General features: G+C 40.8%; 1 protein-coding gene across 8 annotated transcripts in view; it reads right to left on the reverse strand.

Annotated features, from left to right (window-relative positions):
- The window catches only part of CTCFL (CCCTC-binding factor like), a 29,932-nt gene extending 12,373 nt beyond the window's left edge, over window positions 1–17,559 (reverse strand). For 4 of the 8 annotated variants that reach the window (XM_039499271.1, XM_039499272.1, XM_039499275.1 and 1 more), the window contains exons 1-4: window positions 6,185–6,908; window positions 4,626–4,857; window positions 2,273–2,443; window positions 1,646–1,779 (exon numbers count right to left, since the gene is read on the reverse strand). In XM_039499271.1, coding sequence (XP_039355205.1) covers window positions 1,646–1,779; window positions 2,273–2,443; window positions 4,626–4,857; window positions 6,185–6,793 — 1,146 coding nt within the window. In that variant the 5' untranslated portion in view covers window positions 6,794–6,908. Of the gene's footprint in view, window positions 1–1,645; window positions 1,780–2,272; window positions 2,444–4,625; window positions 4,858–6,184; window positions 6,909–7,261; window positions 7,387–11,138; window positions 11,226–12,208; window positions 12,287–16,628; window positions 16,785–17,476 lie in introns of those variants that run through there. The other 4 variants (XM_039499277.1, XM_039499278.1, XM_039499279.1 and 1 more) reach the window with 4 other exon arrangements.
- Between the last annotated feature and the right edge of the window lie 264 nt (window positions 17,560–17,823).

Genomic DNA, 17,823 nt, shown 5'->3' on the forward strand with positions numbered 1-17,823 from the left:
TTCCCTTAGGCAGCTGTGAAAACACTAGCCAAAGAAAAATTGAAAATATAGAGAAAAAATGGAAAGGCCAATACTAAGTAACATATTTGCTCATCACATTGGTTTCAATTTGGAAAAGATATACATGCTTAATTTAACCCATGAATAGCCCCACTCAAGGTCACTACCCAAGTAAAAATCATGGTTGTGCTTAAGTGTGTGCTGCATCAAATCCTAACTGCATAGCAATAACTATCTAAGAGCTTCTTCAGCACTCACTCAAGCAAAACTCCCAGAAACTTCAGTGGGAGGTTTACAATAGGAAAAAGTGATTAATAGGAACCTTACTTAAAAAAAGAGAAAAGTACAGAGTATATTTAATATTTTTAAAAATCATTTCAATTTAGATTTAAATACTATTCAAAATCTACTAGCACAATGCATGTGGATAATTAAGGGACCATATTTTGAAAAGAAGAACGGGCAAGGTCTGTACACAGCTGCAAATTGGGCACAGCATGTCAGGTACTTAAGCATCTAAATAGTCATTTAACAATATAACTGCAATAGTAGTGGACACAAATGTAGGTGCATGATTGAATGCTTACTATTCCATGTGAACCTCTGGCATTTTCTAGTTTTTATTTTATTTGACCCAAAATTACAATATAGATGCCAATCCCACAAACACTAAGCAAGTGTTTTACACATTAGCAGTAACAAATGATTACAACAAGCCTACTCATGTGCATAAAGTTAATCAAGTGCCTGTTTGTAGGATCAGGGTCACTGTAAATACATCATGCAGCAGCCATTTTACTGTTAGATAATAACTAGAAAAAATATTAGAACAAAATGTATTTGTTGGTTTGTTTTCAAAAAAGGGTTAGATAAAAACAGAAAATGTTAACTTAAAAAGTACAAGAGCTCACTCAGAATGAGTGAGCAGACAAAATAAGGAAGTGATGATTCTGAATAAATATCTTTTTTTGGAAAGGCATCTTCATAAATAATGAAATTCATCCTCTACTTCTGAAAGTTTTATTAATTGGGCTTTGTGAAGGCACCTGGAGGTGGAGGAATGGAACTCCCTCCCTCAGTATTTGGCCGGATCCTCGGGCTGAAAACTCAACCCTTTGTGGCCATTACACAAGTTTATGGGCCACTGAATCTGGAGATCCGGTATCTCCCTCTGCTTACACATGCCCCTGTGGCAATCTCCATGCCAGTCTATGGGATCAGTGCAGACCCCTCCTTTGTGGTGTGCAGGGACTATATCAGATATCTGTGTGGCCACCCCTCTTCTGTGGAGGGAAGTAATGGGGTTAAAATGGTGGGAAAAGCAATAAACAAGCCCTCTGCACTAAGAAGAATCTCACCAACCCAAACAAGTCATCCAGTGTCAATACTGTAGCTTAACTTATGCAGCTACATACGTAATTTACTGACCTGTGTATCTGCTATGGTTAATGAGTTTTGTAAAACTAAGGTCAATAAAGACAATAAGAAGGTGCACCATTAGGTCCCAATCCTTCAAGCACTTGTGCTCATAAGTAATTTTATGCATTTATGTAAAAACCTACTGAACTCCCAGCATTTCAGGCCTTTGTATTTGAAAACATACATCCTCTCCCCCAAAAAAGAGATTCAGTAGTACTGCACTTACTTCTACACTAGAATATTTACACATTGAGCACTTAAAGGGTTTTTCTAGAGTGTGCTTATATCGCCTGTGTCGTGCAAGCTCACCACTGGTCACAAATGCCATCTCACAATCACTGCACTTATACGGTCTGGTCCCTGTAAGAACATATTATTTAGAATTTTTTAAAAAGGCATATTTGTGTAACTTCTCAGTAGTAAATCAGCATTTACACATTAATGAAAATAGTTTTAATATCAAAATTGATATGAAATTTTTTGAAGATTCAAATATTTTAAAACTATAAATGTATTTCAAATGCAAGGTTTATGTATTACATTCCTAATATTTTAAAATATTAGGAAGAAAAAGGCTCACAGACATTAAAAGAGACAGACTAGGTCATGAGCACAGGAATTCGATATTTTAATTCATTTCACCTTGAGGATGGTTCTGTTGAATATTTTTTATATATATATATATAAAAACCACTAAAGCCATGTCGTGTCACTGCTCTACATATGGAACTCCCAATAAAATCAGTGTGGGGTTTTGAATGCAGACCGATGGCAGAAGACAAGATCATTTCAAAGCCACTTAAATCTGGCAGACACCAAGTAAAAGGAGCACGTTCTTACATACTAAGTATACCTGTATGTGTATTCACATGGTTACGCAGGAGAGTAACTGTACGGAAAGCCTTAAGGCAGAGATGACACACATGGGGTTTTTCATCAGAATGGGTTTTCATGTGACGATTAAGACTTGACATTCTAAGAGAGGTGAATGCGCACAGATCACAATGGAAGATCACCTTTTCCCCTATGAGAATATAGACATATTTAGGACACATGAACCACAAAACAATTATTTGACTTAAAGAATAGTGCCAATTTCCTAACTAAACCTCTTAGATTAAGTAATAATACTTTTCACTTCTGCAGTGTCTTTCATAAGAGTACCTCAAAGTGCTTTCCAAAAATTAAGCCTGTCAGAAAGGTATTATTATACCTATTAGAAAAAGAGTTTAAAGTGATTCATCCAAAACCATATACTGAGTTAGTGGTACAGTTGGGAACAAAATCCAAGAGGCACGATTCCTAGTCTAACTCACACCAATGGATAATCCTCCCTCCCTTGAGAGTATCTTTAACATTTAGCTCATCTAGATGCTTATATCCTGTGGAGTATGCCTCTGATGTCAGTTTCATTAACTAGTGAGACAACCTCCTATACTTACACAAAAGCCTAGAAATGGCAGATTAATTATCAAATTCTCCACATATTCAGAGGCTTGAAAATACTAAGTATAGACAAAAAAACTATTATAGTTTAAAGCCTCTTAATCTATTGCTTGAACTTCAAGAATGCAAATGCAGCAGAATGTTATTTCTTAAGCAGTCAAAGAGAACTATACTCCATGCTGATTATATAACACCTGCAAACTCACATAATAGAAGTAATGAATTTCTTTAGAAAATAAATTGAGGAAATGTGGAACATTTTCAGCTTTCAAGCAGATTCATAGTTGCCAAATGGCACATAGTGTAATATTTGGACAGCCTTCCTGGAACCATTATCTCAGGTCTGGGTCAAGCTGATTCTTTACGACAGCCATTCATGTTGCAGCCAACAAATATTTCTAGAGAATTCATGTGCCTGTATCAGGACATGCAGCTAGTAGTATACTTCAATGAATAACAAACAGAAGTACTTTATCATTATTTTATTCATCAGTTCATATACACAAAAAACTGTATCTTGGAACCACCCATAGGCTCCTCCAAACTTCCTGCAAATCTTGTAAGTTTGGCCACGGGGAGGCATTGTCTAGCATAGCTAGTAAGAGCCATCAAATCAGGGCTCAACCTTATTAAGTACATCAGACAAAAAAACTGCCTCACCAGCAAAGTAGAAACTTTGCTTTTTAGGCAACTTTATCTGTCTGCCCACCCCAATCTCCTGCACCCTATATTGCCTCTGCTGCTGCTAAAAGTTTTTGCCTGCAAACCTCCTCTTCCTTCTGCCTTCTTTTAAGGACTGAGACATGGTGGCAGGGGGCACATGAAGTTTGTCACTGTTACAGAGACTGCTTCTCCACCTGGCAAACTCTTATGGCTCACCAGCAGAAACTCTGCTCTGGCAAACCTTACTCGGACTGTTGAACTGAAACTCCCATTATCACAATCAAAGAAAACTGAAAGTGAAGACACGGATGAGAGAAAAGACTGAAGGCACAGAGGCAGCTAGGAAGAGGGGCTGGTATGGTAGCAGTGGAACTAGATGGGTCAAGCAGGATGCAAAAGGCCAGGGAAGCCAGGATTCACAGGGGAAAGCCTCTGGGAGCCTCTGAGAACGGGAGTTATCTATGAAGATCCGGAGCTCCATCAGCTTCCATAGCAAAAACAAAACAAAAAAAAAAACCACCACAGACGAGTTATAATAAACAGCTCTTTCATATTTTCCTCCACCATGAATTACCCTATTCTGGGCTTATACTTGATAAAGCAGTCAGTGCAATTATAAATTGAGTTTTTCTCATCTTTGAGTTTGTCATAATATAGGAGACTGAAAAAGTTATAATCTAAGGATTTCAGAAGACAATGATTTTAAATATTAAGGATTACCAAGAAGGCTCTAAAGAGTACAAATCTCAGAATGACTTTACAAATCTTCATGTTTAATTATTAAGCATTTACACTCAACATTAAGTGGAAAACCCAATGGAACCTTAGCTATGGAGTCAGGTTTCAACTCCTCCAAGTTACTCAAAGTGCAGATGATTGAGGCAGGAATCTGAAGAATTTCTCTGTTGAAACTTCACAGTGACATTACGATTAAAACATTCTTATCAGGTAAGGTCAGAAAGGGTTATTCATTCTTCCAAATTTCAGTAGTAGTTCTAACCTTAACTTACTCTAACCATAAAGAATGGAAGTTACTTACAGGACTTCAATCGGTTTTCTAAATATGAGCTACAAATACTGTATAGTCAACTTTTTACCTTTTTTCCTATGCTGTGTGTTTTGAGCTTCTAGAGTGTCAGTGTTTTTTATAACTGCTTGTTCTTCTTGCTCTTTGTGTTCACAGTGTGACATTGACATATCATCTTTGGCTTTACAGCTCAAGATCTTTGCCTTCTCAACAGTGAAAATGTCCTTTTCTCTTCCCTCTTCATTTGGAGGCAGTTGCTGGACCTTACCTTCAACTGCATGTAGATCTTTACTTCTATCAATCTAGTTTAAAAAATAAAAAAACAAACAGTTTTGCACTTCATCAAGAAAAAAAATAGTCTCAGTACAATCATGCTTGTGGCAAAACAGCAGAGGCTATCTGTACCAGCAAGCAGAATACAATAAACTACCCATCAATTACTTCTCATTTACAGCTAGTTATTTGGTACATAATCTGCAGGAATTTTGATTTGGGACCTACTGAATCAATGAGTTTTGACATATACTTCAACAGGAACAGGACCAGACTTTGGGGGACACAGTTTTCAAGCACCTACAATTGGGGCCCAATTTTCAAAAAAGGCCATTTAGGCATCTAAATTGAGTGGGCAGATTTTCAACTCGGTGGAAATTGGAGGAAGTTGAGCACTTCTGAAAAATTAACAGATTCATGTAAAGTTCCTAAATGGGAGCTACAGAGTGCTGGGCAATTTCCAAAACCTGGCCCTGAATCTTTACAGATTTAAACAAATTTTAGACCTTCTTTTTGAGACTATAGCAATGAGACTATAAAAGTTTATATTTTCAACTTCTTTTGACAGCATTTTTCATATAATTTCTAGGACTCTACATTTTAAGAAAAAACAAGGAAAATAGATGTAATTTTTATAAATTATATTTTTGTAAAATTAATATAGGATTTATGCAGTATATTTGTAAACATTTTGTATTAATTCCAAATCATGCGGTAGTTACTAAGGTATTGTAATTGAATTTTTGTTAACTAAATAGGTTTTAATAATCAGTGTGATCATTACTACTCCCGAGACTACAAAATATAATGCATCATCTCTTGAAAGGGCCAATGTCTAGTATTTTAGGCCCAACATTCAAGTTTTGTAGCAAAATTTACAAAGCCAAATATTTATAGCAATACCAGCGTTTTCATGAACTTTCCAAATAGTTTGTTCTAAGTGAAAAATAGTTGTGTCTGGCATTAAACATTCCAACTTTCACACCCAAACACTACAGTATTATACTGATGTGTGAGACCCAGGAAAGGAAGCCTACCAGCGTACTTATGAACATCTGAGTCAACTGAAATGCAAATAATGCAGAAATGAGAAAAATAAAATTTAAAAAGTATTTTAGTTTTAACAAACTGTCTGTAATGTATATAGGAAAGATTGCTTTTTAATAATATAGGATGAGATTTAAAAAACTCGCTTAAAGGATTTTTATGTCTAAATACCTTCATTTAAAAAGTCACAGCCATGATTTTTATTTTTCATTTATATTTTTTAAAACCAGATTTTAGTTTTAAGTATACCAATATAACACTACAGACCAAAGGTTACCATCTCATCATCTTCATTGATGGTATCTCTACCTTAATCAGTAGCATTCCTGGGGGTTTATCCAATGACTGTTTTTCTTCATCTTTTGCCTGTACTTTTTCTTGCAAAACGTTAATCTGCATCACCTCCACGTCATGAAATGTATAAACACCATCCTGTATACTTATTGCTACACCTGTGGGTAGATTCGGCTGAGCACCTACTCCCTGTTGCACTACTACCAAGGGCTGCAAGACACTTGCACCTCGTTGTACCACCATGTGCACCCCACTCTGCTGCTGAATATTCAACTGACTGACCGCCTGGAGCTCATCTTCTCCTTCCTTCAAATGCACAGTCTGCAGCATTATCAAATGTTTTTCACCCTGTACTGGAGATGGGGACAACTCCAGGTTTCCTCCCTCTTCCAGCTGCTTGGCTAGAGGGGCTCCATTTAGGCCTTCAGCATCTGGGTCACAGATGCTGTTTCTTTCTTTCACCCAGGATATCTTGCCCCCTCCATCATCTTCTCTTGCCTTGTCCCAGGTTCTTTCAGCACCTTTTATTTTCGTGAACGGCTCAGGCAGGGCTGAGTCCTGAGAGGCCATCATTAAGCGAACCTGTCCCAAGACACAGCAAAGAAAGCTACTAAGGCCCCTCATCGCCCTTAAATTCAGCTCACACCAACTCCACACGCTGCCCTACGCCGCACCACTTCCGCTCCTTAATAACCCCCACACCCAGAAATCTTCTCAGCTAAAACCCTGCTCACCCAAAACCTACCTCCACTAGCCACACCCTGGGAAAACAGTCCCCACGACCCTTGCAAAGCTGCCCTTTCCCCATTAAACCCCACAACGCCTCCCCTCCAATAACCCCCCCTCCATCTACCACCCACCCTGGCACCCCTCAAGCACCTAGCCCCAAATACCCCCCCCCCATATGGGCTACCCTCCAGGAAACCTACCTCCCGCCCTCCCCAGAAGCTCCCCAAACCCACCCACTCCAACCAACCACCTCTGCACCCCACCCTAGTGACCCGGCTGCTCCCCCCCCCCATAATGCCCCTAAAGCTCCACTAGCCCCCGCCCCCCGGGTCCCCCAGCCGCTGCCGCGCGGGGAGCCCCCACCTCCAGGGGCGGCCGCCGCCGCCCTTTCCCCAGCCCCGCGCTCCCCCCAGCGGCCGGCCCGGCGCGCTCCGCAAAGAGCGGGAGCGCGGCCGGCCCACGTGACTGCGGGCCGGCCGCGAAGCGGAGCTCCGAGTCCCGCGGGGGGAGGGGCGACAAGAAGCGCCCCTCCCCCACGGCAAGGGGACAGGGACCCCCCCCTCCCGCCTGCAAGGGATCGCCCTGAAGTACCTCACTCCTTCCCCCACTGCAGGGAGACATGGGACCTTCACTGCCCTGAGATCCCCACTCCCTCCCCCAGCAGCGGGGACTGAGGCCTGAGCTCCCTTTCCCCAGCTGGAAACCAACCCCTTCCACTTCATTTCCATCACACCTCATCACAAGGGGCAAGATGGAAAACGCCCAGTGCAAGGGCCCCCCCAGCAATGTACTGCCAGTGCCAGGGTAGGGAGGAGAGCCTGACCTTTCCCGGCTCTCACTTGCAATCTGACCAGTAGGAGAAAGGCCCTGTGTCACTATAGCCTTCACAAGCTTAGCAGACACAGAAAACCATACACAGAAAAAATAGTTTAAATTTGTTTCAATTTCCAGAGACAATACAAGTCAGGACCTTCAAGATGCTGACTGAATAGTTAGAGCCCTGCAAATCCATGGATATTCGCTTTGTATCTGCAGACATTTGCAGAGCTGATGCGGATACACGTTTTGTATCAGTATAGGGCTCTATGAATAGGAACCACCTCTTCACCCTGTTAATGAAGGCCAACAGCTTGCAACTCTATCCCAATGCATGAGCCCATGGGACCACATGGATCTTGCTGCATGGTCAGAGTCCAAGTTTCCATTTTCCACTTTTATGCAACCATAGCAAGTTCCTGTGACTAGACAGTAAAATCTCCCATAAAACCCAAAAATATTTAAAAGCAGCAGAGTCCTGCATGCATCCGACAAAGTGGGTATTCACCCACGAAAGCTCATGCTCCAAAACGTCTGTTAGTCTATAAGGTGCCACAGGACTCTTTGCTGCTTTTAGAGATCCAGACTAACACGGCTACCCCTCTGATACAAAAATATTTAGAAACATTTCCTCTAACTGAGTCATAAAGGAAGATTTCTGAGTGTTTGTTTAATGTTCTTAACATGTGCTCCTACTTGGTGAGAGTCAATGGAACAGCACTCAGTTGGCTTTCCACTTTCAAACTAAAGTATTTACATGCTTCTCTTATGGAAACACTCAGCCTAGATATTATGCCAGTTGAGTGTTATTCAAGAGATAGTTGACAGCCAGTAGTGTATCATAGAATCACATAGAATCATAGATTATTAGGGTTGGAAGGGACCTCAGGAGATCATCTAGTCCAACCCCCTGCTCAAAGCAGGACTAATCCCCCAATGGGGCCCTCAAGGATTGAACTCACAACCCTGGGTTTAGCAGGCCAATCTTACCATCAAAGCTTAAGTATTTTACAAAATTGATTGAAGAGCTATAAGCATTATTACACTATACTGTAGTTCAGGATTGGTTATTCAACCAGGGAACAACAAGTTTTATGTTCAAGAGTTTTCTAAAGGCTTTATAAAAATGTCTGAGATATTTTGTGAAATCTTACAAGTTTATTTCATCTTTTATATCCTTCAAAAACAGAATTTTTCAATCTTCAGGATAAACCATTAAAGTCCCATATATTTTTTATGGTCCATTTGCTGCTAATACTCTAACATTAGATATCAGCGCAGAGGAAGGATTTAAAGATTCAACTCTAACTTTTAGGATGACAAATTGTAAAATGCCTATAGGTTAGCATCTCCCATGTCCCAGTGGTGGCCTAGGCAGTCTATATAATATTCCACTAAACTGTTTTCACATTGATTGTCAAAACTGATAGGCTCAACCCATTTAAAAATATTGATTGTGGTTGAAATTAATTCAGCACAAAAGCAGCCCACAGTGCACATCCTGGTCTACATAGCTGATATAATGGAATTTTGCAGACAGCCTACTTTACGCTGTATCCAATGTATACTACTGAATACATTTAAACTACGGTACAAATACTTTTCAGTGAAAATCCAGGTATTATGCATTTCATTTTCTGCAAGAATATAACAAAGGCATAATTATTTGTTTCAACTAGTGCCCACAACGATAGATGCTATACAACCACAAAAGGAAGGCACTAAAGACTTCACAGTCAAGGCAGTGATCGTGTGACTTGTTGCAAGAGATCAGTGCCTGAAGTCCCATTGTTATCAGAGGAGCTCCACTTAGGTGCAGACATCCAGGTTGCAGGATGTTGACCTAAAAAATACATACACAGAAAAGTGATTCTCATGACTTGACTGATGTTAGTAAATTAACCTTACAAGGCCTTGTTCTCGGAGGTGCTAAGTTTCCATAGCTCCCATGTGCTCCAGTGGGTACTACCAGAAACCAAACACCTATAGCCATAAACTTGCAGAAACCAAACAATTGTAGGGTTTTACCTCATAGTCGTTTTACAGTTTAGTTTATTCAGGAATACACAGTGGCGCATAAGGTAGACAGTATTATCACAAAGCAACTAAGCCTACAAATTCCCATCTCATCTAAAAAAAACTTCCAGGTGTAGACACTAGAAAAGTAGACACAGGCTACTTTATGAGCAAATAATTTCACAACTATTAAGTTATTTGTTAATAGGGCAACCCAAACCAAAGCAGTTATTTAAGTAAGATTATTTACTCCAGTAATTTCTGATAACATTTTAGTTGGGTATCAAATTGTTTACACTCAATGGGAGTCTCTCAATACCACTAAAGATAAGACACAGAACACCAGAATGGTGCCACTGGCTGCATTCAAAGATCATACTTTCAGATTTTCTGTATCTCTTCAGGTTGCTACTGTGTATTATGTAGTAATCATAGGTAGTTGAAGGGCACTGGGGAAAAAGAAGCTGTTAAAATTATACCTCTTCCTTTAGGTCATTTTAATGAGTTTCTCTGCACTTGAACAGTCATCTGCACCTAAGTGCTCTCTTGCTTTGTACTTCTGTATTATTAATACCAGTACGATCCATGCAGTTTTAGTTAAGGGTCTATCATTATTTCCATTACCATCTGATATTTTCAGGATTTATAACTCTAATTTAAAATATCAATTCAGTTCATTTTCATTAAATTCAAAAGAGCCATTTGATCAGTGATCCACAAACTAAAAATTCCCTAATGAAGTTTTGACACAATAGATAGTAACAGCACCATTATGATCCTTATGGTCTATTGTGTGTACAATCTCCATAGCTATGAATATTGTCTGTTACATCATCTGTCTATAAACTACAACCAGGCTTTTACCCAATACTCCAAAGGTTCCATTTCAGTCCGTCAAGTGAAGAATCTACATTTATCTTGTGAACAGTATAGTTTTTAAAAAAAACATTTTAATTATTTTGGGGAGAGTAAACAAAGTATGAATCATTATTAATTAGGGAATTTAAATATTTGTCAGACTTTTTTGTCAAAACAGTGTTGCATAAAGAAACAAAGAGTTCAGCTGTACAAATTAAGATAAATTGCTGTAAAGGAGTTAAGAGGGCATGAAAGTGAATATATATATATACACACCCTAAGATCTAAAGTCATTGGGCCAAATGCTGCTCTCGGGTGCCCCAGAGTAAAGGAACAGTGTTTGATCCAATATGAGTTTTTATGTGTACAAACTGCACAGTTGGAATTCACTTTTTGGGGGAGTATTTTGGCATGAGTTAAAATCAGACCATTAGTCCAGATTTCAGATGTAATTCTCAATTGACTGTCATTTACAGATTTAATTGAGACTCTTAATATTAGTTAAAATGTATTTAATGCTAATAGCTTGAACAACTTTATCATCACATACCATATCTTTGCTCTTCAGAGTAATTAAAAGCCTTCCTTTTGGTCCCATTCTTCCACTTTAGGAAACAGCCACTGGTGATTGAAGAACCTGTGGTAATCAAGAACCATTCTGTACATTTTGTACTGCTTCTGCATGTCCCTAACATGGGCCCTAATCCAAATCCCACTGAAATGATTTGGAGGCTTTCCATTGACTTCAGCAGGTTTTGGATAGGGCCTGTGGTCTATAAATCTCTGAAGCAATAAGGCCTGATTTATGGAAAAATATTCAGCCTGTCCAGAGTTCAGGCTGGATCAGGTTTATTGTCGCAATGAATCAAGTCGGCAAAAGGGAAAAAGCAAACAAACCAATCAGCCGCAACCTGGCCTCTATGCGGAACCAGTCCAAATCTTTTCAGCGTTTCAAATGGGTTCAGTTTATGAACTATCTTCTTGCACTCCAAGGTCCATTGTAATCCTAAACATGACTCCCATTTAATCTAGTACAAAGACTCACATTCCATCTTTCTTAGCAGCCTTACAGTGGGGCATTTTGAAGGTTTTTCATAGTCCCCTGCCTGGAAGTATCACTTTTGTATATTGCTTAATCTAATATTTGTAGCCTGCCCCTCATTGTGGTATCTGAGTGCTTCAACACTGCTCTCCATGGCAACAATTTTTATGTTTCTAACCCTGGTCTCAGTGGCAAAGATTACCTTCTTCACTATCACCTGATTTGTGAAGAGATATTCCCCCTCTTATTAGTCACACAGGTAAGTAATCCTCTACACATTGTCACCGGCTTCAGAGGCAGTGATTATTGCACTGTAATTTTCTAACCTTTGTTTTCTAAGTTGTTCAGTTTTGAAGCTGCTTCTACTCTGCCGCTGAAACTGGATGAATGCAATGTGTGTTGTCAATTTGTAATTCTTTTACTTCTCTTGTCTTTCATGCTGATGAGTCATTTCTTCAGAGAGCAACTAGAGAACTTAATTAAAATATGAAAACATGTCCGCTAAAGAGAGATTAGAAAATAGCTATTTTCTTGGTCAGGCCAGTACAGGAAACTGGGAGTTGCAGATTTAGAATTACCTTAATGCTCTGAAGTGCTGGCCTGGCAGATTGTCAAGGAGGGGGATACATTCTGAATTTCAGGAAGGATATTGATCACTTGGGAAAGAAAATTGTTTATTAAAGTATTTTAACCTTTTGTTGCAGAAATCTTGCTTCCCTGGCTCTAAGATCAGAGTTACACAAATACAGAAGGAAGCTGCTGAACATATACAAAAATGTTATATGCAGCTGTACAGTCAGATTGGGGTTCCAGTACATATTTACTTCAGCAGATGTAGTTTAGGATTCAGTTGTGACTTGGACTACATGCACGATGCACAAGGCAGTAGTAAGGAAGCCCTTCCCTTTACCTCTACAAGGTGTAACCCAGGGGTTCTCAAACTGGGGGTCAGTACCCCTTAGGGGGTCACAAGGTTATTATATGGGGGGTCACAAGCTCTCAGCCTCCACCCCAAACCCTGCTTTGCCTCTAGCATTTATAATGGTGTTAGATATATTAAAAGGTGTTTTTAATTTATAAGGGGGGATCGCACTCAGAGGCTTGCTATGTGAAAGGGGTCACCAGTACAAAAGTTTGAGAACCACTGGTGTAACCTCACCTTGCGTCCAAGCATTTAGGAAGAAATGGGGCTACTTGCTTCCTTACACCCTCTTCAAAGCAAGTGGGAATGGAGGGACAAGGAATAGACAGAATCTTGGTTCCACACCTCAGTGCACTGGCCAGACAATCTGTGCTATCCTGGGGAGGATTAGTACTTTACTGCAGGTATATGTCAGCAATAAATTATTCTTCCTTTGGGAGGTGGGAAGAGGGGAGAAAGGAGGAGCAGCAGCAAATTGGAAGCTAGGGAGAAATTGAGACTGAGGTATCCCTCTGAGGTATTCGTCAAACAACTATCCCCTCTCTTGATAGAGAGGGGCCCTGCTAGAGGCCTTTGTCCTTCTCTGTTGCCAGGCTTTGCTCCATCTCATCTGAATCTGTTTGGTAGGTTGGCTTGAGATGAAGGTAAAATAACTCAAGTGAATATATCTGGCACTGTCTCTTAACAACACTTAAGTGTTTGCTGAGGGAGGGAGCTTTAGCCATTTTCTCCTTCCTGCTTGTTTTTCCTTATTAAACCCAGCCAATATATTCATACAGAAAACATCCCAGTAACTAGGTCAACATACAGTATTCATCAATTACAGAGCAGCCCCAAATCCATCACAGAAGATTAGCAGTGATTTCCAGCTTGGATAGTGTGAACCAACCATCTTACTGGCAGGTAATTTTTTGCCAGTTGTGTAGCCAATGATTGTTTGGAGGCAAAAAATTCTGTTTTTGGGGTTTTTTTTGGGCTGTCTTAAGAATCATGTTGTCTTACCATAGTCTCTAAAAATACCCATCGTGCTGTGTGCATGACACCTTCATGATTTGAATTGCCTCTCCAATCACGTTTGATCACAGATAAAGCAAGCTGAGCCTACTTCCAGTAAATTAAAAATCTTCAATCAATGGGCTTTAGCGTCAAAATATTCTATAAAATAATTAATAATAATGAGGACTTTGTATTTACACAGCATTTTTCATTCAAACCTCTCAAAGGATCCTACAACCATCAGGTAGGCCATATAGCATCCCTGCTAAGTATTTCTATACCCATTTTTGCAGTTAACTGAAAGTGAGTAACTTGTCCTACCCTTTGTGATGTTGCACTCCATATGTTTTATGGAAATATGCTTATGAGTGTGAATATATCATCACTGGAATAGGCTTTATGCAAAAGGTCTCTTGTAAGGTCTCATACCAAAGGTTATAACCTACTGAATATATTCCTATTTGTATGTATGTATGCATGTATCATTCTTGTATTTGAAGCTAGAAATATGAAGTATAACTCTGAGGTCCTATAGTAATTATGCAAAGAGTGGGCCATTAATGGTGGTTTACAATCTTGTGGCTCCCATTGACTAGGACAATTGGTTGTAAATGGCTCTGTTTACTTACAAACCTTCCTGTGTATATGTAGGCCAGCCCAGGAAGAATGGAGGCTGGGTCTCTCAGGACATGTGACCACGTCACATGATACTGGAATCCATCTTAAATCTGGTACTTTTCCATTTAGAAGAAGGGTTGGGGACCCCGAGAGACAAAAGATTCCCCCCTTGTGCCAAAACTATAAAAGGAGGTGGAACAAGACAAAGGAGGCTGCCAGTCATGAGAAAACCCTGAGTTTTCACCTAAGATGTCTGCTGGAACTAACAAGGACTGTACCAGGGAAAGGATCGGGCCCAGACCAGGAATGAGTCTGGTCTGTGAAAGAAGCTTATTGGACCATCTCTGAGGGTGAGATTTTACCTGGAATCAGTTTCTAAATGTATTAAGTAGATATAGAATCATAGAATATCATTGGAAGGGAACTCAGGTGGTCATCTAGTTCAACCCCCTGCTCAGAGCAGGACCAATCCCCAGACAGATTTTTGCCCCAAATCATTAGACTTAGACTTGCGTGTTTTTGCTTTATTTTGCTTGGTGACTTACTTTGTTCTATCAGTTATTACTTGAAACCACTTAAATCCTACTTGTTATACGTAATAAAATCACTTTTGTTTATTAATGAACCCAGAGTAAGTGATTAATACCTGGGGGAGAAAACAGCTGTGCATCTCTCTATCAGTGTTATAGAGGGCGAACAATTTATGAGTTTACTCTGTATAAGCTTTATACAGAGTAAAATGGATTTATTTGGGGTTTGGATCCAATTGGAGGCTGGGTGCAGGAGGCAAGTAACTTGCTGAGCAGTTTTTAGTTAAAGTCTGCAGCTTTGGGGGGCATGGAGCTGACCTGGGTCTGGGTTGCCGCAGGCTAGAGTGTCTGGCTCAAAAGGGCAGTGTTCTGGAGTCCCAAGCTGGCAGGGAAAACAGGCTCAGAGGTAATCTCAGCACATCAGGTGACAGTCCAAAGGGGATCTCTGTGACCAAACCCGTCACACCCTCCCTATCAGAACTATTATCTTACTGTATCAACTGCTGTCTTTGCTCTGCTGGCATGTGCAGGCTTCACTGCCCATTAAACCTTTTCTCCCACAGGCACCTATGCACTCATGCTACTAATGCATGATACAAATTTTCTGAAAAATAAAAATAAAATCAGAAAGCTACTATCTCTATTAGGTCCCTCCCACCTCTGCTGTGATGCCTACAGGGGTGAGGGTGATAGGACTATCCAGAGAGTTCAAACTCTGTTGCCCTTCCATGCACACTGCTTGAGGGAGAACAGCATAGGCTCCGCCGGAACCACAGGCATCTCTCCCTGATCATGCCCATGACCTGCTCTACCCACCTTCGATACATGGCCATGCAGCATGCCACCCTTCTTCCCTCCCCACAAAATATTATTTTCTTTTGCATAGCAAAATTGGATTATTTCTCTGCCATGGAACCCTCCATGGCATTAGAGGCAGGGGCAAAATTTGCCCTATAGGATGATTTCTTATCCTTGCTTTCAAGGCTCTTCACCCTTTTGCTCTTGCCTGCATCACTATTGTCATTTCAACCCACTCTCAGCATCTCACTTTGTCCTCCCTTCTCCCTAACAGCCGGAACACTTTCACTTCTCAGCGCCAGACACCCTCCTTTTCCTCCTTAGAACTCACATCTTTCATTCCATACAAATCTCTGCATTAGTCTGAATGACTTCAGTGAAGCTACACTGGTATACACCTGCAGAAGACTGAGGCCCTGGTATCTTACATACCAAGTGCTGTGCAAACATATGGTGCTCTATAAACAACAAAAAAACACTAACAATTTTCTGAAGATTGTTGTATTTACAGAACACTTTAATCTAATCAATAGCAGTTTTTCTAAAGACCACTCCCCCTTGTTTAGTGTTTTCAGCACATGCTGCTATTTGTGCAAGAGTCAAAGAACTACCAAGTTGAGAAAGCAGAAAGTTTTCCATTTATTTTGGCTAATGTAGAGAAAAGTTGGAGTGCAGAATCTGATTGCCAAACCCAGAATGAAGATACACAAATGGGAAGAGATAGTAAAGGTTTAACTTAACTGATGAAAGAAACAAGTTTCAAGGATGTCCATGTTTCCTTGCTTTTATCAGTGTTAATCGTTAATCAGGAAAAGAGTTCTGAGAACAGAGGGTGTGTGCCAACTCTTAGGAGTTAATAAACTCAGAGGATGAAACTATTAAATCATTGTTTCAAATACAGTTGAGAGTGACAGGCCCAAAAGGGTTAATATTCAGTCTCCATTTGGAAATGTCCCCAGCACAAGCACATAAACACTGCAAAAATCAGCATTAATGTGTTCTGGCCAGCAGTGGTCCCACACATGCAAGTTACTCCTACTGGGATCACAAACCTGCATGGACATTGGAACCATTGAGCAGACATGGGAACCATTGAGCAGACATGGGATAGGTACAAAAACACATGAGCAATGCCTCTTCATGTTAGAGTTCAGGGGAGTCCAGAAGGGGGTGCAAAACTTCATAGGATCCAATTCTGAGCTCACATTGGAATAACTTCACTGACTTCAGTGGACTCTCTCCTAATCTACACCCACATCCAGACCCTGTTCCTTAAGATCATTTTCCTTCCTACAGTGAGATACCATAACTTGTAAAGACCACAAACAACTCTAATGGTGACCTCTTTTGTCAAGAGGAGGTAACGTAGCTGTTGTATAAAAATGCCTCCCAGGCTGCTTTTCTGCATTAAGGAAGCCCCTCGTAAAAGTCTGCAAAAACACCAAGTCCTCCTTTAAGTTTTTTTTTCCTTAAAACCCATTGTAACAGGGCTCACTCACTCCTAAGGTGCCTTCTCCTGGCTGCTCAGGGGATTAGCTTTGTCCAGGTCTGATACCTCATCCAGCATTTGCTCTTGCCATGACCCCTCCCACTCTCTGGAACTCAGCACACTTCCTCTTTATGACTTGGTTGCTCCCCTCTTTGTGGCTTGGCCCTCTGGCTAGATCACTATGAGTCTTCCCCTTTGGGGGGTTTCAAAGTCCCACAGGAGAAACCACCCCAGGAAGCCTTCAACTCTACTGCCCTGACTGTACCACTTCCCCAGTGGCTGGTAAGGGAACCTGTGCCCACTCTCTACTCTGGGTTCCAGCTCAGGGACCCTCTAATCAGCAGTTAAGGTCTACAACACCCCACCTTGCTGTCATTTCCCTGAGCTTTTCCTGCTCTGCCCACCCCCTCAAGCTTCTGCTCCACCACTCTTCTGGGCAAATCCTTCCTTCAGGGCCTGGGTCCCTAGAGTTTCTACTCCCATTCTGTGTTACCTCCTTTCCTGCACTAGAGCCCAGAGAATGGTTGTAGCCTTCCTTCTATAGCCCCTGGCTATAGGCAGCTTCTTGGCTTTATACTAGCCCTGCCTTTTCCTTCTCAGCTGGGCTCAATCATCACTCTGGGCTTACTTAGGCCACACCTGGGGGAAGTTAGGTGGCCTATCTGGTTAATTGGCTCCTTCTCAGCCTCATCAATCCTTTCCAGGCTAACATGGGGTGAACATGTGCCATGATGCCTCCAGATAATGGCTAGGCAACTGGTGTGCTGTGGCCCCTGCTTATTATACTGTTAATAGCTATTATCTCCTGTTACCTTATGCTTCCTCAGTCTCTCATTCATA

The sequence above is a fragment of the Mauremys reevesii genome, linkage group 13 (assembly GCF_016161935.1).
Source record: "Mauremys reevesii isolate NIE-2019 linkage group 13, ASM1616193v1, whole genome shotgun sequence".
In the NCBI taxonomy this organism is placed as follows: domain Eukaryota; kingdom Metazoa; phylum Chordata; order Testudines; family Geoemydidae; genus Mauremys; species Mauremys reevesii.